The sequence below is a fragment of the Coenobita brevimanus genome, chromosome 62, assembly GCF_032717465.1.
Source record: "Coenobita brevimanus isolate Jiangsu-jjx chromosome 62, ASM3271746v2, whole genome shotgun sequence".
NCBI classification, from domain to species: Eukaryota; Metazoa; Arthropoda; class Malacostraca; order Decapoda; family Coenobitidae; genus Coenobita; species Coenobita brevimanus.
In genome coordinates this window covers 4985138-5009950 of record NC_137015.1, presented here as the reverse complement: position 1 = coordinate 5009950, position 24813 = coordinate 4985138, and the positions used below count along the sequence as shown (strand labels likewise).

General features: G+C 41.1%; 1 protein-coding gene across 2 annotated transcripts; it reads right to left on the bottom strand.

The window, feature by feature from the left end:
• Positions 1-20569: 20569 nt before the first annotated feature.
• Positions 20570-24652, bottom strand: LOC145403981 (uncharacterized). 2 transcript variants are annotated; one of them, XM_080275583.1, is made up of 4 exons: positions 24620-24652; positions 22977-23174; positions 22337-22501; positions 20570-21881 (listed from the first exon to the last, which is right to left on the bottom strand). In XM_080275583.1, exons 2-4 carry the CDS (start codon positions 23163-23165, stop codon positions 21648-21650), a joined length of 588 nt encoding a protein of 195 aa, XP_080131709.1. In that variant the 5' UTR covers positions 23166-23174; positions 24620-24652; the 3' UTR covers positions 20570-21647. The 2 variants fall into 2 exon arrangements, with proteins under 2 accessions (XP_080131709.1, XP_080131708.1); XM_080275582.1 differs by lacking the exon at positions 24620-24652 and adding an exon at positions 24268-24395.
• Between the last annotated feature and the right edge of the window lie 161 nt (positions 24653-24813).

Sequence of the window (24813 nt, the reverse complement as noted above, 5' to 3'; positions counted from 1 at the left end):
GCCCTTCCACCTTGAGAGGCGATACTGTGCTGGCCCCGAGGCAGTGCAGTGCACGCCTGACCAGAGGGAATTGGAGTGTGCACCCCATCACCCAGGCCTCCACACAGCCAAGGGGGATGAGCTAGTTCTTTGCGCTATAGTACTATGTTAATCTCCACTACCGGTAAAATTCCCTCGGCCCTCCACCCAGTCTACATTATTATTATTATTATTATTATTATTATTATTATTATTATTATTATTATTATTTCTTTTCTCACCTCCTCAAAAAAAAAAAAAAAAAAATCTCACCTTCCTTCTCCCCCCCTCTGCCTTCACCCTCTCCATTTTACCTCCTCTCTTACCCTCCCACTCCACCCATCCTTCTCTATCCCTCCCCCAGTCCTCTGTCTCATTTTCCCTCCTCCTTGCCGTCCCCTCCCTCCTCCCCAAATTTCTCTCGTCTCCTTGTCGCCCCTCTCTTCCTTCCTTCCTTCTCTTCTCCTCTCCCGAATCTCTCTCCTTATCCCTCTTCCTTTCCCATCCTTTTCTACCTCCCTGATGCTGTCTCTTCCCCTGTAGCTCCCCTCCTGTCCTCTCTCCTTTTCCCTTTTTTTCCCTCTTTCCCTTTTGCCTCTACTTACCTTACCCCTTTTATTCTTCTCTCTCTTTCCCTTCCCCTCTCCCTCTGCCTTCCCATTCCCTCCCTTACTCTCCTTCTTGTATTTCTCTTCACCCTTGCCCCTTCCCATCTCCTGTTTAACCTCTCCATCCCTCCTTCCCAGTCTCATCTCTTCCCCTTTCTTTCTCCCCAACTTATTCCATCTCTTCCCCATTTCCTCTTCACCCTATCTCTTCCCTCCATTTCCCCTACTCCCTCCTCCTCCCCTCTTCCCCCGCCTCTTCCTCATCCCTTCAGGTCTTCCTTCCTCCCCAACCTCTTCCATCTCTTCCCCTGCTTCCTCCTCCCCTCCCCAGCCCTAGATAAGAATTTCCTGTCCATGCCACTCCACCCAGGGCTTCCTCCTCCTCCTCCTCCTCCTCCTCCTCCTCCTCCTCCCCATCTTCCACTTCCCTCAACACCGTCTTCCAATCCCCATCGCCTCCTGCTCCCTTTCCTCTTCCATACCATTGTTCCCCTCATCCCTCACCCCTTCCTGCTCCCCAGTCTCCCTTCCTCTTCCACCTCTCCCTGCCCTGTTCCCCTTCCTCTTCAGCTCCTCCCTGCCCCCTTGCTTCTCCTCCTTCCTCTCACACTCCTCCCTCTCCCCTTCCATCTCCTCCATCTCACATTCTTCCTTTTCCCTTTCCCCTCCCCTCCTCTTCCTCTTCCCTTCTTCATCACCCTCTCCCCTCCTCTCTCTTGCCCTCATCACCCCCCCTCCCTCCAACTCTGTACACCTTGCCAAGTCGCTAGGGGCTTTACCGGTGCTGGTATCATAAGAAAGGTCGCCGCCATATTTACTGCTCCTTCTGCTTCACCCCTCTTGTTGTCGTTGAGTCTAGTGCACCTGCAACACTGGCAACACCTCACTGCTGTTGCAAAGAGTAAGAGGTAGGAGGCACTGTAACTATAAAATGGGAGGGTGTTAGCCAGAGTTAGTCCCATCCCCATGCTGGATAAGTACATTCAAACAGCTATCTTCCCAGTACCATCTGAAGAAAACTTACATTAGGCGAAATACAGTGAAAACCCTATCCCGACTAATGCGTGTTTCAGATGGGTCGATTTTCCCCCTATGTATTCGTCAAACTTGGGCCAGAAATTTATGTGTCTGTCTGTACCTTGTATGAAAATTAATTTGAAGTGTCAGGCAGCAAGGGACAAAAATCAGTCTCAACCCAGGCATGTGTTTCTGTTTTCGTGAATATTCAGATTAATACAAAAAAAAAAAAAGAGAAAAAAAAAAAAGCTAAATACCTGACAAATATTCGCGTAAAAAAAAATCCATGAGCTGAAGGAGTTACTTAAAAAAAAAAAAAAAAAACTTATTAATCAGTATATATTTTTTGGGGCATTTAAATCCATCGTACTTTTTCTCAATATATTTTCAAAACTGTCGCCTTTCCTCATTTTTTTTTTTTTTTCGTCATACTGGATGGGTAAGATGACTTTTTCCGACATTCACTTCTAAGAGGGTGGATGCGTTGAGCCGACCCCCGTGTTTTGACTGAATTTGATCTGTTGCTGATTTCAGAGGGGTGTTGGTAGCCCCCTGTGTGTGTGTGTGTGTGTGTGTGTGTGTGTGTGTGTGTGTGTGTGTCTCTCTCTCTCTCTCTCTCTCTCTCTCTCTCTCTCTCTCTCACACACACACACACACACACACACACACACACACACACACACACACACACACACACACACACACACACACACCGACTTCGATTAACATAATTGCGTAATCACTTTCCCCACCATCTTATATTGACCCCTGTTCCTCTACACGCCCTTTCCACTTTTTCCCTTTAACGGCGTACATGCAACACCTTCCTCCCCACACTACATCACGCTCCCTTTAATACAGGTGCTTTTTTTGCAGGTGTGGAGAGCGACGCAGGTGTATGGTCATGGGTTGGTGGCTGCTGCTGCTGTTGGCGAGTATGTATGTTCTTGTTATGTGTTCTGTATGTTATGTATTGTATGAGTTATGTGTTCTGCAGTTTTGTTCTTCAGTCTCTGTGCTTTTTTATGTGTTCTGTAAATGTTTTGTTCTGTAACCTGTGTTCTGTAGTTATGTATTCTCGTATTCTTCAGTCTGTATGTTCATGTGTGGTTTGTTCTAGAAGTAATGTGTTCTGTTACTACGTGTTCTGTTTTTTGTGTTCTTTAAGTTATCGTCTTTGTCGTAAGGTGTTCTGTTATTCATTATTCAGTTTATTGTGTTCAGGTGTTCTTCAAACTGTTTTTATTATAAGCTGTGTTCATTAAAGTACGTGTTCTGTTATTTATATTCTAAAAATTGTTCTCCCCGTGTTCTTCAATGTTCTGAAAATTATCGTGTTTTGAAAATTGTATGTTCATCGGATTCTGTGTACCTAATGTTTTTCTGTCTGCCTGTGATTATGTATTAGTCTGTGGATGAAGTTTTTTTTCATCATCATCATCATCATCAACATTCTTACTAGTACTGCTACTGCTATTACTGCTACTACTGGTATTACTGCTGCTGTTACTACTACTACTACTACTGCCGCCAGTACTACTGCTACTCCTACTACTGTCATAATCATCATCATCATCATCATCATCATCATCATCATCATCATTTTTATTATTATTGAAGCAGATGGTAAACTGTCATATGCTGTATCTTAGCACTATTATTGTGCAGGCACGTCAGATAGAGTGCTTGAGAGAGAGAGAGAGAGAGAGAGAGAGAGAGAGAGAGAGAGAGAGAGAGAGAGAGAGAGAGACTGCATGCGTGTGGTATCTTAGCACTAAGCTATCATTATGTTGGCATGTCAGGTAGAGTGCTTGAGAGAGAGAGAGAGAGACTGCAAGCGTGTGGAGCTGTGAATGTTTCTATGTGCTTCTGTGTACCTTAGTACTGAAGTGTACAGTATATATGAATCCAGGTATCTGTGTATTATGCGTGTATCTGTGTATGTATGTATGTTTACTTATATGGATAAATTTGTCTAGATGTGACTGTGAATGTGTACGCATGTCTGAGTGCGAGTGTGTCTGTGTGTGGGGGGGAGGGGTTGAGTTAACAAGAACTAATGCAAGCGAGGTACGTTTTACGTAATCTGTCCCCCAAGTCTGGTTGTGTCGTTGTGTGTGTGTGTGTGTGTGTGTGTGTGTGTGTGTGTGTGAGAGAGAGAGAGAGAGAGAGAGAGAGAGAGAGAGAGAGAGAACTAAAATGATAGCCCGGCGGTAGTGAAATCTGTACCTCTTTCACCAACTGAATCACTCTCGGTCCGTCCTTTCACTGGAGGAGCTGTCCATCGGCTGAAGGCCTGATAATCACTAGGCATAAACCAGAATTTGATGCTTCTGATTCATCTGCTGAAAGTTTTCTTACTATAACTGTCCTCATCACTGTCACTGTTTGTGTTACTGTCACTACCTAAATTATGTCACCATTTACGTAATTGTCACTATTTACGTTAGTGGCTGTATGGTACTATCGCTGCCACTGTTTACGTTAATTTACGTTGGTCGCACGTTATTGTTACCATTCACATTAGTTGTATTTACGTTACTGTTGCTATCAGCGTTATTGTCGCTGCGATATCCCCTTCATTATCATCTCACACGGTACCTCACAAACATCAACACGTTCCCTCCCCCCCAGTCAGCGGTGTGCACAGTTTGCCCCGTCAGCCACGCCTACGAGAGTTCCCTCTGGCGTGGCGGCAGCAGTACGCACGCACCATCGCCTCCTCGGTGCTGAGTCGGGTGCCTCCAGGGGCCAGGCTTATCGGTGCCAGGGGGGACCTACCGCCACTCATCAGTAGGCTCGTGCACAATGCCTCCACCATCAGACACCACATCGTTGACACTTTTACGTGCCAAGACCGGGTAAGTTGAGTTCCAAGGTACCAGAATTTAAGCTCTTCACCAGTATTTAGAGTTTCTTGTACCATGATATATTTCGTCTAAACAAACGAGCCTTACGTCCACAGCAATGAACACAGCTTCATCACACACCTCAACAACGTTCAGGGAACCTTCACTATTTAGGGCCGCTTTAGTTACTCTGGCAGCAAAATCTCATCCATTTTCTGTCGAGCTGCCATTAATAATGCAAGAATTAACGTTACTCCTAGTCCTTCATGTATGCAACAGGTCAACTCTGGAACGGTCTCCTATTTCTTACTGTCTATGACCTCCACTCTTAAACACATTGTGTCCAGACATCTCAAATTGAACTTTTATTGAGTTTGGCGGGGGGGGGGGGGTTTCTTCTTCTTCTTTGGAGGGAACAGTTTTGCGGGCTTCTAGCTTTTGGACTGATTGATTGAAATATTTATTGTTGTAAAGGGATATTTAGTACTTACGCAACAAAGAAGGTAGTGGATCTTGCCACACACATTCTTCAGCAAATACAGTTATTTACAGTCTGGTTATTAATTCGTGGGAGTAGACCCCCCTGTTAGCAAATACTAGCCATGGTACATGTTATAAAATGTACAGAGGTTTATAAGATACATAGCTTATAGGAGAGAGAATTTGTCTCTGAGCAGTATCGAAGCACAGCATAGCTTAAAAAATCCGAGCCATAGGTGATGACATCGCACCGCTTGATCAACGGGTCATATGGGGTCGGTGAGTGATGGCCAAAACACCCACCAACACGACACCCACTCCCTCTCTCGCTCTCTCCCCCATCTTCGCTACTTTTATTTATTTTATTTATTTATACATGACCTTCATTAGAGAGAGAGAAAGAGAGAGAGAGAGAGGTCAGGCTAAGGTATACTGTATATCATACTATACTACATATGTTAGGGCACCAGCAAGGTTGCTGTTTAATAAATTTTACTTAGTGTGTAATTTATGCGCATTATATCTTAGTTGTGGAAATCCTGTTTACAAGGCAGATATTTCCCACTGTATTAAAAATACTGTATATAATCAGTATTTAAAGTACAGATAGGCTACTCTATGCTGTTTACTGTACTTTGGGAAGGTGGAGGTCAAATGGTTAAGGTGGCCTGCTGTCTGAAAAGACACGAGTATGATCCCAGACTGGGGTGGCAATAATTTAGTTATCTGAATTTTGTTAAAACAAACAACTTGTCTTCCTTAGGACCCACCAACATGTTAAGAAAAGCATCCCTACAAATACCATTACATCTGCCCAGAATGAGACATCTCTCATATGTATTCAGCATGGGTAGTGGGTATTAGCGCCCAGAGTAGTGATAGGTAAAGTTGTGTGGCACATTGGAGGACTGATGGACCTCTGGAAATGGACTGTCACTTTCATGCCCTGAGTGGGACAAATGGAAAGAATGTATCTATCTATCTATCTATCTATCTATCTATCTATTGCCAGACGCCTCAATCCCGTTTGGGGTGGCCACAAACAAATCGCCTCCAAGTCGCCCTGTCCCCAGCCATTTCACTCCCCTGCTCCCAACTCACACCCCCCTCTCTCATATAACTCTCCACCCCATCTCTCCACCTCATCCTCGGCCTCCCCCTCCCTCTTTCCCCCTCCACCTCACTCACATACACTCTCTTCGTCAGTCTTTCACCCGCCATCCTCTCCACATGGCCAAACCACCTCAGTGTGTTCCTCATAACGCTTCCTATCACATCCACATCAACACCACAACGCTCCTTTATATCCTCATTCGTCAGCCTGTCTCTCCATGTGACTCCACAGGCTTCTCTTAAATAACTCATTTCCACGGCTCTCACTCTTGACTTGTGTCCTTCCAACAACGTCCAAGCTTCACTTCCGTACGTTAGAGTTGGTATCACAATACTGTCATGTAGTAACTTTTTCACTTCCATGCTCACTTCCCTGTTTCTTATCACTACTTTCAAAGAACCAGCAACCTTTCTTCCCTGCTGTACCCTTTCAAGCACTTCACCCTCCAAACCTCCATCCTTACTCATCACACTACCCAAGTACTTAAACGTACTCACATTTTCCAATTCCTCTCCATCCAACCTCGCTGTACATTCACTGACTTCACCTCTCTCAAAGACCATCACTTTACTCTTCCCTACATTCACCTTTAGATTCCGTTTCTTACACACTCTCTCAAACTCATCCACCAAGCCTTGCAGCTCCCCTTCGTCTTCACTCAACAACACGGTATCATCTGCAAACAACAGTACAGGGAGTTTCCAAACACTATCCTCTCTCACCAGGGCCACTCCAACATCCACTACCCTACCTTGTACCTCTTTTATTACCCCATCCATGTACAGATTGAACAACCATGGAGACATGACACATCCCTGTTTCAACCCAACTTTCAAAGAGAAAAATTCACTTAGTTCACCATCCACACGCACTGCAGCCTTCGCACCATCGTACATACTCTTCACAGCATTCAACAACTTCCCATCTATTCCATATATTCTTAACACTTTCCACAATCCTAGTCTATCCACCCTGTCATATGCTTTCTCCAAATCCATGAATGCCGCATACAACTTCTTTCCCTTCTCTAGAAGCTTTTCCACTAAAGATCTGAGAATGAATATCTGATCTACACAACCTCTTCCTTTCCTAAAGCCTCCCTGTTCTTCTCCAACTAATTTCTCTGTTCTTTCTCTAACTCTGTCAATAAGTATCCTACCATACACTTTTCCTATTATACTAAGAAGACAAATGCCCCTGTGATTACCACACACTTCTTTTTCCCCTTTTCCTTTGTACAAGGGAATAATTATACCTGACTTCCAATCCTCCGGGACTCTACCTTCCTCCCAGGCCAATCTGCACATCTTCCACATCCATTCTACTACTATCTCTCCCCCATGCTTCAGCATTTCACCACACACTCCATCAATTCCTGGGGCTTTCCCTGATTTAACTTTCTTCATTGCTTCCACAACTTCTATCCTACTGATTTCTTCCTGTCTTCTCACCTCCCTCCTTATTAAGAATGTATCAGATATATAATAATCCCTTACTTTCTTATGTGTAATTTTCTCCAACTTTATTACCAAAACCTGTCCTTCCTCATCTCACTTAACCTTTTGGCCATCCATGGTAGCATAATGTGTTCTCCTAATAAACATTAACTTTAACAAGATGTTTATCATGCAGCTTCAAAAATTGTACAGCACATGTACACTTGTACAGTACATCACATTATCTTATGCATCTGTAGAAAAAGTAGTCAACCCTTAAAATCCCCTGTGAGGTGTAGGGACCTGAGGCTAGGCTACCATAATCCTCAACATTTAAGAGCAGATAATTGGCCTGAACCCTCAGCAGCATTTTATACCAGTAATCCAAAAGCTTCCATTTGTCCCTTAGGTACCTGAATCATTGAACAGAAAATCAGGCCTCCACCCCACCTGGCACTTTCGACCATCTAGCATACCTATTTAGACCATTCTACTTAACCTAACCTAACCGTGACCCATTTTACCACCACTAAACTGTTTTCTTCCCAGCAAATGTTGGGTATTTAGTCAACCAGGACAAGAAAGCAGATGATACAAGTCTGTGTTTGCCAGCCATACCCATTATTAATTTGTGAATTATGCCAATCATTTAGTGTATTATGCCAACTAGGACAAACTTACTTGCTTACTAATGAATTACTTGTATGTAATGTGTGTCCTTTTAACAGTGTATGGGTATTATGCAAACTAAGATGCACAACTTGTTTAATTTGTATAATATACCACTCATACCTGCCAACCAAAATGTATCCTGCTTTATTATGCCAACATTACCAAAAAGAAATACCTGCCTATAATTTGTGTTTTAAGTATTATGCCAACTAAAATGTATCCTGCCCTATTATGCCAACATTAACAACAAGGAACCTGCCTATAATGTGTGTTCTTTCCAACAGGTGTATGGGTATTATGCAGACCAGGACAATGACTGCCAAATCTTCCATATCTGTGTACCAATGCAGCAACTCTTTCCAGACCTCTACACTGCCCTTGACATCTTCCACTTCTCATTCATCTGCCCTGGCTATACCATCTTCTCACAGGTATGGAGAATTGGGATTCACTAACAGTCAGTAGGGTCCCAATTCATAGACCTCCAGTCTGTTGCCTTATAAGCATTATTAGTAATTATATAGTGAACTAAGTGAATTTTTCTCTTTGAAAGTTGGTTTGAAACAGGGATGTGTCATGTCTCCATGGTTGTTCAATCTGTACATGGATGGGGTAATAAAAGAGGTACAAGGTAGGGTAGTGGATGTTGGAGTGGCCCTGGTGAGAGAGGATAGTGTTTGGAAACTCCCTGTACTGTTGTTTGCAGATGATACTGTGTTGTTGAGTGAAGATGAAGGGGAGCTGCAAGGCTTGGTGGATGAGTTTGGGAGAGTGTGTAAGAAACGGAACCTAAAGGTGAATGTAGGGAAGAGTAAAGTGATGGTCTTTGAGAGAGGTGAAGTTAGTGAATGTACAGCGAGGTTAGATGGTGAGGAATTGGAAAATGTGAGTACGTTTAAGTATTTGGGTAGTGTGATGAGTAAGGATGGAGGTTTGGAGAGTGAAGTGCTTGAAAGGGTACAGCAGGGAAGAAAGGTTGCTGGTTCCTTGAAAGCAGTGATAAGAAACAGGGAAGTGAGCATGGAAGTGAAAAAGTTACTACATGACAGTATTGTGATACCAACTCTAACGTATGGAAGTGAAGCTTGGACATTGTTGGAAGGACACAAGTCAAGAGTGAGAGCAGTGGAAATGAGTTATTTAAGAGGAGCCTGTGGAGTCACGTGGAGAGACAGGCTGACGAATGAGGATATAAAGGAGCGTTGTGGTGTGGATGTGGATGTGATAGGAAGCGTTATGAGGAACACACTGAGGTGGTTTGGCCATGTGGAGAGGATGGAGGGTGAGAGACTGACGAAGAGAGTGTATGTGAGTGAGGTGGAGGGGGGAAGAGGGAGGGGGAGGCCGAGGATGAGATGGAGGGATGGGGTGGAGAGGTATATGAGAGAGGGGGGTGTGAGTTGGGACCAGGGCAGTGAAATGGCGGGGGACAGGGCGACTTGGAGGCGATTTGTTTGTGGCCACCCCAAACGGGATTGAGGCGTCTGGCAATAGATAGATAGATAGTATATATATATATATATATATATATATATATTTTTCATGAGGGAAAAAAGACATGGTAAGTTGGTAACAAGTGCACTATTAAACTCTTATTTTCTCCCAGGACCTGATTCACAAGCGGACTTAGGATCAACAAAGCCTGGATTAAGAAGTAGTAGCATGTGTAGTTGTAACCCAGGTTTTTCTGAATGTGAACCTAATAAGCTGCAGGCTAAATTTGCACTGTCCTGGCTAAATTTGCCCTATCCTGCAGACCACTGTCCTCTTTTTGGTGGGATAGGGAATTGAGGGATGTTGTACAACTGGGCATCACCGCCACCTAGTTATATCAGTGCCACCATAATAAGGTGTCCCTCTCCAGCCTGGATTAAAGAACAAACATAGTCATTTGCCTTGTGCAACTATGATGCAGGAAAAGCAAGAGACATGTTAAGGCACTGATCCCTTATTCTAACCCATGGCCCAGGTTCAGACAGTCTTGAAATATGTTGCCTTTTGCAACAGTACATTTATTTTTGCAGGCAGAACAAGGGATATGAAAAGTTTCTGCACGCTCCATCCATAGTCTGTCCTGGAAAAATGTACCTAATTTGCAGCAGAGGTGATCTAAAGTGTGTTTTAAAATTTCATCCCATGTTGTATGCTGATGTAGTCAAGGAAAACAGACTTACAGTGACTTCTTTGTTATCAGTAAGAATCACTTTTTGCAGGAAGGACAAGGATAGGATAGTGCAGCATTTTCCCATGTCTCTTATTGTTATTTTTAAAAAATCCTGAGAGAAGACTATAATGTTATTTTATGGTTGTCAGCCCCAGTTAGTAGTTTTTTTACACTGTCTTGAAACTGCATAAAAAGTTTTTGAGGTCTTGCTTAATCAGGTGGTGAGCAATAATATCAGTCAATTCCACCCCCCTTGCAAGGTATGGAGTTCCAATACCTTAGTCCAGTACTGTAGTTTAGTGACTACCTATAATTGGCTGCATTAGTGCTCACCATCAGCAAAAAAGTGTGTAAACAGCTAAGTACACAAGATTTCAGAATGAACACTAGACTGTACTGTAGTTGTCGTGGTTGGTGCCTGTATGTCTGTACTTGGTACCAAAGTGTATCTCTTAATAGTTTTTTAATGGTGTAGGTAGTTTGTGTTTTATTTCATGTGGCAGTGAAATGTTTTCAGCTTTTTCTTTTATATATTTATAAACATTTTTTTTTAAAGCTAGTCATCATCACACTTCATTTGTCTAAATGATAATTTGAAAAACTATTCTGGAATGTCTGTCTTATTAGATTGCATACCTGCTTTGAGAAGTGTTTGTCATATACAGTAAGTAGAAAATGTCATCAGATAAGAAAAAGTTTTGGGCCTCCCTAGCTTGAGTTTGTAATGCATCTGTATTTAATGGCAATATTGTATGTTGTAGTTTCACTGAACTTGTTCATCACTGTTTTGGCACTGCATTCCCTTTCTACATGTAGAGCATTCTTAATGTCATTCCTCATCACTGATCATTTTACCATAGTCAGTGCCCTGATGATGACTGCAGCTTGAGCCAAAAGATCAGTGCAATGCAGAGCATGGTGAGAAGTCATGAAATACTATACAAATCACAGCTGCTGTTATTTTTCAGGATGCCATGGTTTGTGCATGGGAGGACACAGCCTTCCCCTGCTCAGAGGCACACCAGCTCTACCACCGCAACAATCACTTCTTTGTCGTGCCAGCTGAGGATGTCCAGAAAACCACCACTACCTCTGCTACATCCAGTACCCCCTCCACTACAAGCTTCTTTCATCATTCTGGTGTCAGAAGTAACCACAGGCATGATAGATATAGAAACACTTTTACCACCTACTCCACATCTAACACTTCTCCAAGCCCAGTGAATAGCATAAGTCCCTTTCCCAGCACATTGAGTATTCCAAGCACCTCTCCTAGCACACTTATTAGTCCAAGCACCTCTCCTAGCACACTCATTAGTCCAAGCACCTCTTCTAGCACACTTGTTAGTCCAAGCACCTCTTCTAGCACACTTATTAGTCCAAGCACTTCTCCTAGCACACTGAGTAGCCCAAGCACCTATCCTAGCACACTGAGTAGCCCAAGCATCTCTCTTAGTCCAGTTCATAGCCCAAGCCCCTCCTCTAGTCCAGTGAGCAACCCAACCCCTTCTCCTAACCAAGTGAGTGGCCCAAGTCCCTCTCCAAGCCCTGTGAGTAGCCCAGACCCCTTTCTTAGCACAGTAAGTAGCCCAAGCACTGCCTTCAGTCCCACTCGTAGTACCAGACCAGGCCGCTGGAGCAACTACCGACATAAATACAGATTAACCTCCAGTCAGAGATCTGGCATTAGAAGCAGCTATATCAACAGACTCCGGGCTAGTGCCCCATCTAGCACAAGCCCATTTCCCAGCACCACCTTGGGGGAAGAAGCAGACACATTCTCACCCACTATGCCCTTGTATCAACTCTAGTTTTATGATATTCAGCACAGTGTCTGTGCTGTCACTTCATTATATCTCATTTGCACTTTACATTCCTTCCTATTTCCAAATTGCCATATGCATCATTTCCCTATCCTCTTTATTATGTACATGAATCAAGAAAAGAACACAGGGCATATGCACAAACAAATAATATTATGTGCATTAGTGCTAACAAATAATATTATGTTCATTAATGTATAACACAATGGAAGTGAAGAGATGAGTCTATATGAGTACTTAATGGTTTCCTTTAAAAGGAAAGCCTAAATTGAAAAATCTGTGGAGAGCCCTACCCATTACAACAACAATAAAACTCTGCACCACAGAGAGAGAGAGAGAGAGAGAGAGAGTTAGAAAGAGAGAGATGGAAAAGTAGACATAACTATAATAGATCTGACAGTCCCAAAGGCCTTGATTCTGTTCTGGTACTTGATAGATCAGTGTTAACTTTCTTGCACAGAGTGCAGTAGTGTGTAATAGGGATAGGGTGACTTCTCTACTGTATGATTTTGTCATCGTTTTCAGTCCCATACAGAACTGAATCTTCCTCAAAGGAACCAAACCGAGGAGATATTAGTAAGGGATCTGAACAAGTTTTTATGATGACTGCATCTCCATTTCAGATAGTATGTTTCATAAATCATTTTGCCTGGTTGTACCTTTCATTTTAACAATCACTCTGACTTCATTGTGAAGATCCAGGTTGTTGTATGAGTGAAGATGATGGATTGATGGTACTGTAAAAACAATCTTGTACATGACTTAGTGCAGTATAGTTTATGAATGCTGCTTCAGAAAAGTAAGCCACACCAAACCACATTGGCTTTGGTTTAGTTGGCAAGGGAACTATGCCTCTCCTCCCACCTCGGACCCTCTGAGCGTCAATCCGACGAGGAAGGGGCCGAGCGAGGAGGGTTGAGTGCCGAGCAACCCCGATGCCTCTCCTCCCACCTCGGCTGTCACTTGGAAGAGAAAAATCTAAATTGTTATCATGCAAACTCCAACATCTGACTTGGTACTGACAAGGCTGTAACCCAGCCAGATAGGTCATAATGCCAGGAAAACAATCTTGTTGACTTAAGACACCAGAATCCAAGATTCTGGATTGACAAAAGGAATAATGTGGCTTTTCCAGGTGAAGATGAAAGAGGAAGGGATAGCAAAAATTCTGTATTGTAGCAGATATAAATATATGAAGTATATATACAGAACTCTAAAGACAAGAAAGTAACCACTGAAAAGATTGTGGTTAGTAGAGAGATGAAGATCAAGTGTGATGCATTTGAGGCATTGCATATTTTTTCTAACAATGTTAGAAACACCAGAATAGACCATACCTAAAACAGTACTACTAATCTCTATCCAGCAAACTATGAAATGATTACAGTGTGAGGAAAAACATTTGTTCCAGCAGCTGAAAATGCAGTATATGGAATTATCGCCATTAAAATGGAGAGAGAGAGAGAAATGCATCTGAAATCATTGATTAATATGCAGGTGAAACAGAGAATTATCCAATATGTCATGACTGTGTGTTAAGCCACTTTGGACATATAGAACTGCAGTTTAAAGCTAGCCAGAATAGAAATCAGAGATGGCAGTATAACAGATGAGATGACCTATCTACCGAAAGACAGAAACAAATGGAAGGCAGAGTGATAATCATTGCTTTGTGGATGATGGAATGATGTACATAAAACAGAATAAATGATTCTTCTGAAATATTACAAAATTATCAAGAAATTAATGGAAATGAATTCCATTCATCATTTACTTTCTCCCCTGCAAGCTGGCAGTTGACCAGTCTAAAAAAAGACTGCTCAGAGTGTTAATTCAGTGTTGTTATTTCAGAAAACATTTTGAAAATTAGAAGTATAACCATACCACATATATAGTTAACTTCTTCCAGATACTGTACTACATGTCCTATCTTGTCATCAACACATAAATACAGTATATCCAATATAACATACTCCTATCTAAACTGAGGGATCCCATGAAGACATAGGAAATTGTAGGTTTACTCTGAAAAAAAAGCATATGACAAAGTAGACAGAAGGATTGTGGAAGGTTTTGCACATGTACAGTGTAGATGGTAAGCTGCTAGGTGTAGTCAAAAGGTGTTTATTATGGTAGTGAGGCATGTGTAATGGTAAATGGGCATCTAAGTGAATGGTTCATGATCAATGTGGGCGTGTGACAAGGTTGTGTGATGTCCCCATGGTTGTTCAATATGTATATGGATGGGCGATGTAGTGCTGCTTTGGCTGTCTGCCCTTTCCTCTCTTCCATCCTTCCTCTTCTGTCTTTCTTTCCTTCATTCTTTCCTCTTCCTTCTGTCTACAGGTGACTTTACACTTCCTCTTCTGTCTTTCTTTCCTTCATTCTTTCCTCTTCCTTCTGTCTACAGGTGACTTTACACTTCCTCTTCTGTCTTTCTTTCCTCTTCCTTCAGTGTATGGGTGACTCTACACTGAGTGACAAGCCAAATGGTGTCCTGTACACCAAGAAACCATTTACTATCTTGAGTGGTAACCATATAACCAAACATGGCACCTGGTGGTTTAGTGAGTAATTAAGGCGCTCCAATCGGATTGAGCTGGTGCAGGTTTATATCCAAGGGGTGGGGGCTTATTGCTCACGTAATGCTACTCAGGGATGAATAAGACTGATCACTCTCATCTTAAATGTCAGGACTAACTTGCCTAGCCCTGGACTTCTACGCTTCTCATGGGGCAGCATAGGATTGGATGATGGATGGATGGATGGTGTGATGAGAGAAGTAAAAACATGAATAATGGAGAGAGGGGTGGCATTGGTAATGAATGGTGATGGATGGAATACAGTAAAAGTCCTCCAGTCCGACCACCAATAATCCAAATATCCCAACCATCATCCATCGTCCAGTCCTCCGTCGACCAGTGAGAAGCATAGGAACCCGGGGCTAGGCAAGTTGATCCTGATATTTAAGATGAAAGTGACCAGCCTCACTCATCCCTGGATGGCGTTACATGAGCAATAAACCCCAACCATCCCTTGGATATAAACCTACACAGGCTCAATCTGATTGGAGCACCATAATTACCCACTAAACCACCAGGTGCCATAAATTGGTTATACAGTTACCACTCAGTGTAGTAAATGGTTCCTGGTGCACAGAAAACCATTTGGGTTGTCACTCAGTGTAGAGTCACCCATAGGCAGAAGGAAACAGGAAAGAATGAGGGAAAGAAAGACAGAAGAGGGAGTGTAAAGTCACCCACAGGCAGAAAAAAAAAGGAAAGAATGAAGGAAGGAAAGACAGAAGAGGAAGGAAAGAAGAGAGGAAAGGGCAGATACCCAATGCAGCACTACCGTGAGTGAGTGGATGGTGAGCACCTCCACCTACCATATACTCCTAATTCATCAAGGTGAAATTTTTTAATTTTTCTTGTCTTTTTTTTCAAAATTTTCTGGGCATTATCTAAGGATTTATCTGGCTTGAACTTGCTCCCGAACTTGGATGAACCTGCCTGCATCTATACAGCTACACTTGAATTCATTTTCGGTGTCTAAATCAATAACACATATCATTTTAATAATCATGTACATATTTCTAATTTTTTCAAAGGTCCCTCCCAATAGTCCGAAAAAGCCAATAGTCCAAAAGACCCTTGGTCCCCTGCCATTAAGATTACAAGGCTTTTACTATATCTCAAATTTGTTGTATGCTGATGATGCAGTGCTACTTGCAGATATTGGACAAGACCTTAGTAGACTAGTGCAGAGTTTTGCTGATGTCTGTGAGTGTCATGCCTTGAGAGTAATTGTAGAAAAGAGTAAAGTGATGTTTATTGAGAGAGAAGGTGACTCCCAGTGTGATATTACAGTGAATGGGGAGACTGGAATTGGTGAGAGAGTTCAAATACCTGGGCACAGTGACAGAAAAGAGAGGAAAATGTGCAAAAGAAGTGGAAAGTAGAGTGACACAAGGAAAGAAAGTAGCTGGTGCTATAAAGACCTTGATAAGTAACAGAGGCTTCAGTGTTGCACCTGCGTGAGGCTTACATGAGTGTTAGTGCCAACTTCAGCATACGGATGTGAAACTATGGTGTGGCATGTAAATGAAAAGTCAGGAGTAGGAGTAGTGGAGATGGGACTGCTGAGGAATCTACGTGGAATATAGAGAGTGGATAGGATACAGAATAATGTGATTTGTGAAAGATGCAGAGTGAGAAAGTCTGTGGACACCAGAAGTGAAGAGAGTGTACTGAGATGGTATGGTCATGTGGAGAGAATGGATGATAATAGAGTGGTGAAAAAGGTATATCTGAGTGAATTTGAAGGAGGGAGTGGCTAGTTAGGCCAAGAAGAAAGTGGAGAGATATGGTGGATCAGTATGTGAGGAAGAGAGGTATGGAAATTGGTGATGCTAAGGGATTGGCAAGAGATCGAGATGGCTGGATGAATTTTGTGCGGAGAAGTGCACGACCAGGAATTTGGCACCCATTTTTAATGACAGTGTTCGGATTGGTTCTGTCATATAGGTATATGTGAAGCTACAGAACGTGGTGAAATTTTTTGGCCTATCAGATGGAGCCAGGATTTCGAGGGCTTGAATGATGAGTGAATGGCAGCATGGCCCATTGAATTGGGCAGACTTTGGCTGTCTGGATGTTGCTACTCCTCACCCTGCCCGAGGTTGGGAAAGGAGGTCTGGATGATGATGAATGGCTCTATTACTGCTCTTATGGTGGTCCTCATGTTACCTGTTGAAATATTTTACATGCACTTCTCACCCTACATCCCAAAAGCCTTCCCCACCTATACCACTTACCTGTAGCAGTGGGTGGGGATGGGTTCCCTTATTTGGTGCTAACTTGAAATGACCTGACCTAAGTTAGTGGGCATTATTACTACTAATGTTAATGTACTGTTAGTATATTATTACATGTAGCTTTTTACTGTTGCACTGCACAGGTATTATATTGCCAACCAGCATATGGCTACACCCTTACTAGAGCAGTCTACACATGAATCACAATGCACCCTCCAACTCATACATTTACTTATTTCTGGTGTCATGTTGCAGTATAATTACAGCATTCCAGAAATGAATAGCATAACTGATATATCCTGATCTTTGAACAGTTAATCCCGTGAATCCAGTACAGTGTTTTATAGTATTCAGTAAACTCTCAATTATCTGATGTAATTCAGCCAAGCCCTACTCCAAATAACGTGAAATGACGGATATTGCTTAGTACCCCCCATTGGCACAATATTCAGTGTTGAGCCAGATATTGTAGCACTATTTGTCTTGACCCTCTATCCTAAAAACTTTCCGATGAGTGAAAGATGAAAATTTAGCATAAAATACCATAACTTATTGATACAGTACAGTAATACAGTGCCGGTTAACTACCATTTTCGAGCAAGTCGATACACTTTGATGCTGGATATTGCATAACACCGCCAGTTACGTCCTGTTTCGACACTGGATATTGCTTTAATAGAACTGAGCCAGCAGCACTGGATATTACACTGAGCTGCATACTGCAATGACAGATAATTGAGAGTTTACTGTATATTTATTTTTGATATCTCCAACTGAAGTATTCAGCTTATTGAAGGTGTAAATGAATTCTATATCAAACCTCTCAGGTTTAAACAGTGTTTCCTAAGCTGAATAAAATCTCCTGGAGATAGCAAGAATAAAATAAAATCCATCATTAGAGTGAAGGAATTACAGTAAAATATCATTAGGGTACAGCCATATGTTTGGTGGCAAGTGTAGTGTAGTGTGTAGTGTATTGTATTGTCATTATACTCTTTTTCACTTTAACCTGGCCTAAAATTACAATCTGTCCATCTTGAATACTGAGTTACAACAATAGATTAACACTAAAATATGGTGCTAATCATGAAGAACTGCTCTGGATAGAATTTAGAACTCGAACATCGTCATTCTCTGCCCTTGAGGTTAGTGAAATAAGCTGCAAAAAAGACAAATCTGGGCCAAGCTAAGGTGAACAAACAATACTTAATAAGTTCTGTACTGTCATTTATTTTTAGCTGACCCTGAGCTGTGTTTTTACCTCTAAAATACAGTGACCAATATTTTACCCTACTTCCTTGTTATTCATGGCCTTTATTTGATGATCCTTTAAAGTCCATTGTAAATTAAACAAACATGCATAATAAAATTCTCTTGCTACTTATAAAACTGGTTCCCAAGCTTCCCTTAAGTTACAACACCAGTTGTCTGGAAAAATAGTTGACATTTTAGAGTACTTCCCCAATGAATATAAAGGACTGTCTGGGTATTCATGAAACCACCAAATGATTTTACTTTAGGGAAAACCTCACACAACGAAGGGGTAGGAAGAGGTAAGAAGCACTCATTAACCTCTTTGCTATGAGATGTCTCCTCTGATTTGAATTAAAATAGGTTAACATGAATATACAGTACTGTAATTATTAAAAATTTTCATTGTCTTAAAAGATATGAGATTGTTTTTATATTGATATTGCAAAGTACTTTGTCTCTTCTGATTTGAATTACAATAGTGTGATGGGTTGCAATAATGTACAGTACAATAATTATAAAAATGTTCATTGTGTTAAAGGAGAGGAGATTAGATTAATATTATGCTGGTATTGCACAGTACCGGTACTTTATCTCATAATCCCTTCACTATGAATTTTCAACCAGATTTGAATAAAAACGATTGGTACTGTACTATGAATTTTTAAAAATGGTCATTGTATTAAAGAGGGTTATAATTATTATTTGTTAGTATTGCACAGTACCTAATCTTAACCCTTTCACTTGGAGACTTCTCTCTTGATTTGAAAAAAATAATGTGACAAGTAGCTTGAATATACAGTAATAAAAAAACTGCCACTATTAAAGAAGATTTTTATCATTGTTTACTTGTACTGCACAGTATTCACAATTGCTGCTAGACTGAAATACATTTTCCCACTGATTTCCTGTACAGACCCTTCTTGCATGATAACATCCAAATTTAAAGTAGGCTACTACCAGATGATTTCATTTAACTTCTGTAGGATCTGGAGTAGTGAAGGGGTTTATTAAGGCTATATATCTAACCTCTTCAGTCCAAAGTCTCCCCAAAGTTAAATAAAATTGTCTGCAGATAACATGACTAAAATAGGACAAACAAACAGCAAACAAAAGTCGATCATGTAGTGAACGGGTTAAAACGACACAGTAAATCCTAGACAAAAGTTACCTAATTTGACTCTCTCTCTCTCTTCCACTAAGTTCAAATTGCCCATTAAAGTTTCGTTTCTGCCTATAAAAGTAAATTGCCAGTTTCTTCAGTTTACAGTACCAGTTGTATGGAAAAAATATGATATTCTGGAACACATCCCAGACTTATGACAGTGATGGACCATTTTGTTAGCTGCAGGTTAGAATAAGTGTGTAGATTCCTAGTTTATAAACTGCACTAGTCTCTTGGGCTTTATTCCTGTATTATTATTCTCTCCAGTATTTTGACACCTATTTCCGTCTGCCAAATTTAGTTAATGAGACCTTTTGTACTGAAGAGGTTCGAAACAGTGTCCAGTAACCCTTTCAGTATGATGGTGTGTTTTTTATAACTGTATTTAAACATGCTATTACAAGACACTTTTATTCAGTCTCAGGAGACTTCTCAGACAGAAAGGGTTAGAAGCAGTCTTAGTTAACCCCTTCTGTTTGATAATGTCATTTATTTTATATTCTGGTACTGGAGAAAGACATCTTCTTATGGTGACACTGTTGTACCAGGTGGGGGGGGGGAGGGGAAACTCACTGCCTGGTTATACAAATGTCCTTCTTCGCCCTCCCTCTCCCTCAAAAGATTGGTGGACCGCTGTCAGAGAAAGACAGCTTCAGCCTGTAGTCTATCAGGTTCACATTATAGATGAAACTAGGACTACATATACCACCACTACATACTATATTCATGTTACAGTACCACCACATCTTGATTAAGCTACGGAGAGGTTTCATACTGAAGGGGTTCATTGGTGCAAGACTGCAGTATAGTGGTACATCAGTGGGCATTATTTAACCATTATTTTGCAAGTCATTATACTGTATTCACTGTTTACAATGTATGATTATTTTCAGTTCTGTCTGTTATCCTCTCAAGTTTACATATTAGCAAATTAGTACAGTACAAATATGCCCCATTAGCACAAAGATGTATTACTTATTTACTCTGCTACCACCAGACAGTTACATTCAGCTTAGGATAATTCTTGTAGATAGGGATTTCAAATTAATGTTTAAAAGACTCTACAAGAAGTAATATGCTGTGCTGTATAGGGTCAATATTAATTATTGTTAGATTTTCATAATATATTTATTTGATTATAAAACAATACCTTAGTGACTGATGCTATATGATATTAACCACATCACTGTCAGTTGTTCATTCTGTCATATTATCACACATACACACTTTTCATACTTTCTTGTGGTTGAATCCACACCTCATTCTTCATATTGTAGGATCTGTAGTGCCACCTTTATACAGCAAAGTTGAATTTAAAAATACTGTTAGATAAATCATCTCCATATCTGTTGCATTTAAAAAATATTATTAGATAAATCATGTCGCTATAACTCATAGACAACTGGAATATATGTACATACACAGAAGCCACATTTGCTTTTTAGTAGGATATACTGTTAGGGGAGGCGGTGGCTCAATCGGTAGAGAGGTGGCCTGCAGTCCTAACGGACCCAGGTTCGAATCCCGGCTGGGGCAGGGAACAGTTTAAGGATTTGAATTTCATTAAATCAGGCTTTATTGATCTACCAGAAGACCCGCCGACATGTCGTAAAAATACCTGCGCTAATACCAATACACCAGTCCTGTATGAGACAGCCCTAGCATGTATTCAATATGGACGGTGGGTGTTAGCGCCGAAGTGGTGACATGTAGAGGTGTATGGTATGTAGGAGGACTGCTGGGCCTTGATAGCAGGCTGTGAAGCCTATGCCCAGAGTCGGACACAAAAAAAAAAAAAAAAAAAAAAAAAAAAAAAAAAAAAACCTGTGACAATATACAGTAGCCTAAGCAGTTAACACTGCATAAATATAACCATTGCCAAGTTAGATTAAATAGGTAAAGAAAAGACATGTCAGATTAATATTAAGCTAGCTTGGTATACTGTATGGAGTGAGTAAGCATGGATAAGCTAGCATTGTATACTGTACGGAGTGAGTAAGCATGGATAAAATTCTGTTGGATGATTAAGCCAAATTATTGTATAAACAAATGTATTATTAGCTGTACATACAGGTACTTTCTTCATGTTTGGGTGAGCGTAATCAAGACATTAATATCACATGTTATAGAATATTGAGGTGCAAAAATGGATTAATATAAGAGATATCAGGATAGGTTATTTTTGAACAGTCTGGTTGTGCTCAGCTTAAGTTACAATACAGTACAAAAGTTTTTCACTTGTCAGAATGTCTGGATAGTAACTTGGCAACCTGGTGCTCCCAGTCTTCATCAGAAATGTTATGTGCCCAGGCTGGGATGGCAGATGGTGGCAGTGTGACGGAGGCCATGGCTGACTTAATCTCCTCCACCTTACCCCTGTCCAGCTCCAGGGAATCAGGCTGGACATGGCAGGAGTTCCACACACCTGCCTGATCCCGTCTTAACTCTGCCTCTCTTGCATGTGCTGACTGCAGAATAAGAAGAAAATATGACTTATGTTTATATCAGTACCTAAACCCATTTGTGGGTAATTTGAAAGTAATTTGAAGCACCTTGCCAAATTTTGGCCCCACTTTTGGGCACCAATACAGTATAGAGGGGCTATTGTACTTGTACTTCACTTTCAATCACCCTTTGTCAGTGTGTTTTTCAGCATTCTGTGTTGCTTTAATTAGTGATTTCTAGTAATAGTATATTCTATTTATCATACCCAGTGGCACAAGAACTATGCCTCCCCCCTCCCCCCGAAAAATAATAAATAAATGAATGCTGTTTGCAGATGTTAATAGAAGTTGCCACTGCTAGAAAAGTCAAACAGCAATTCTGTATTACCTTTTACCCTCCTTTACCATCTGTCTCAATCCCTTCCCTCATCCCTGGCTAAAATGTTTCCATAATGCTACACCCATTACAGCTATCTCACCTCTTGCACTAACTCTGCCGTCTGTGATGAAACCTCTATCTCTACCCCTTGTCTTCCTTCTCCCTCCCCACCTTCTGTGCCTTCTCCATCTATAACATTAGGGCCATGGACAGACAGGGCTAACATAAGATCTGAGAGAGTCTGAGGATTTTCTGAGTCGTCTTCCTGTAATGCAAAAAGTTTTTATTATAACCATGTGTAAAATTATACCATTTACATCATTCTTAGTTTCACTTCTTGCAAGATTTAGAAAACTTGAACTGGTGTATATTGCATCTTACTGAAGGACTTTCACTTGCCATCAGTTTAGCTACCTGACTAGGAGTATGGCTTTTTAAAAAAATAGTCATAGCTACTTTTTTTTTTACCTTAACCTGGCCCGGTTTTTTTCCTTTTACAAATTACTTCATGTAGCTGAATGGCAGAAAGGGAGAATGCTACAGCTCAGCATCTGTTCCATAGTAGTTCTTTGTGACTAGCAACATATTTTAAGGAGCTCAACATTTACTATGGACAGATGGCAATTTTAAACCAGGTTAAAGTAAGATAAGGATAGTATTTCATGCCAGTCAGTTTTAATATTAGCAACAAGCAGAAATAATCCACAGAAGAACAATGGCATAATACTAGGCCTACTGACTGAGTCGTGATCCTGTGACAGAGGTAGATATTCAAAAGTAAAATTCTCAGGTTCTCCATTGTGGTCAAGTTCATCTTCACTGGATGATAAGACAGGACCAAGGGTAAGTCCTGTTGGTGGGGTCAAGTCATCCTCATCATCACCTCCACCTCCTGGACCTAGGCGATCTTGGATTGGCTCTGGTGACATATCTAGCCTCTGGGGTGACAAAAGGTACCATAAAGTAGTGTATCATACTTTAGTAGTTGTTGTCATAGTTGCAGTACAGTTACCAGATAGTTGTAACAGTTAGTAATAGTAGTTGTAGTATAGTTAGTGGCACTAACTGTAGTACAGTTAGTAGTTGTACAGTTAGTAGAAGTAGATATAGTACACATAGTAGTAGTTAGTAGTAATACAGGTAATAATAATAGTACAGTAAGTGATGGTGGTGAAGGTAGTAGTAGTTGTACTAGATGATGGGAGTAGTAGTAATAGTAGTAGTACAGTTAGTGATGGTAGCTGTAGTAGTACAGGTGATGATGGTAGTATTGTAGTACAGGTGGTGATGGTAGCAGCAGCAGCAGCAGGAGCAGTAGTAGTAGTACCCCAAGCTTCACCTGAATGTGAACCTGGTGGGCTGCAGGCTTAAGCTGTCCATCTGCAGCCACCCTCATCCTTTCAAGAGATGAGGAAGTACAGTAAACTCTCAATTATCCAGCATAATTCAGCCAAGCCCTATGCTGAATAATGTGAAACAGCAGATATTGGATAGTACCCCCATTGGCTCAATGTTCAGCTGTGTGCCAGATGTTGCGCTTCTATCCATCTCTACCCTCTATCCCAAAAACTTTCCCATGAGTAAAACATGAAGACTAAGCATAAAATACAATAAAGATAAAATACAGCAATACTCCACCTGTTGGCTACCGTTTACAAGTTGGATGACACACCTCGATGCCAGGTATTGCACAGTTTCACTGGTTATTGCTTTAATAGAGCCGTGCCAACAGTGTTGGATATTGTGCTGGGCCAGATATTGTGACAATGGATTATTGAGAGTTTGTTGTAACTGAGGGACATTTGTTTAACCAGGAAGCTGTGGCTGCCCAGTTATATTGGTGCCACCACATGAGGGTGCTCATCTCTAGCACCATATGCTATAGTGTACTATGCATCTGTGACTTTTGCAGCTGCTAGACATGTAGGTTAAACAAAACTGGGCTGGCCCAAGAACGATCCTTCATTCATCTACAGTTCACTATACTCCCTGTTAAAAAATGACAACCATTATATTCAGTGAAAAGACCACCTCAGGCTGAAGGGGTTCATCAGATGAAAGCTCCAAAATCATGTATGTGGCTAGCCAAGTTAATACTGTGATCACGATGTCATGTACCAGTTACAATTAACCAACTTGCTAGCGTTAGAAAACTTTAGTTTCTTAGGGAACTTCCGTTAGCTCTGTAATGCGAGTAACAACAGCCGTCCTTGAGCTGGTCGAATGCAGACATGGTAAATTTCCGGTCTACTACGCATTCTGAAACAATTTATGAGATACGTAAGCTGATCTGGACTACTATTACCAATAAATACTAAAATTCATAAACCTTGGGTGAGCTGCGTTGTGTTTAACATTATTTAATGTCGGGCTCGATTTATACCTGTCAGCCACTGAGCCAGCCAGCTGATGTTTGTTTACATTACAATTTCATTGATACTCGAATGTTACGTATTTTATTACAAAAACATGGATTTTTCTAGTACGTTAAGAAACTCATAAGTTTGGATCTGCTATAGTTTTAATTATAATGATTAAAAGTAAATCAATCAATTTAACGTTTTTGCATGCTTTTGT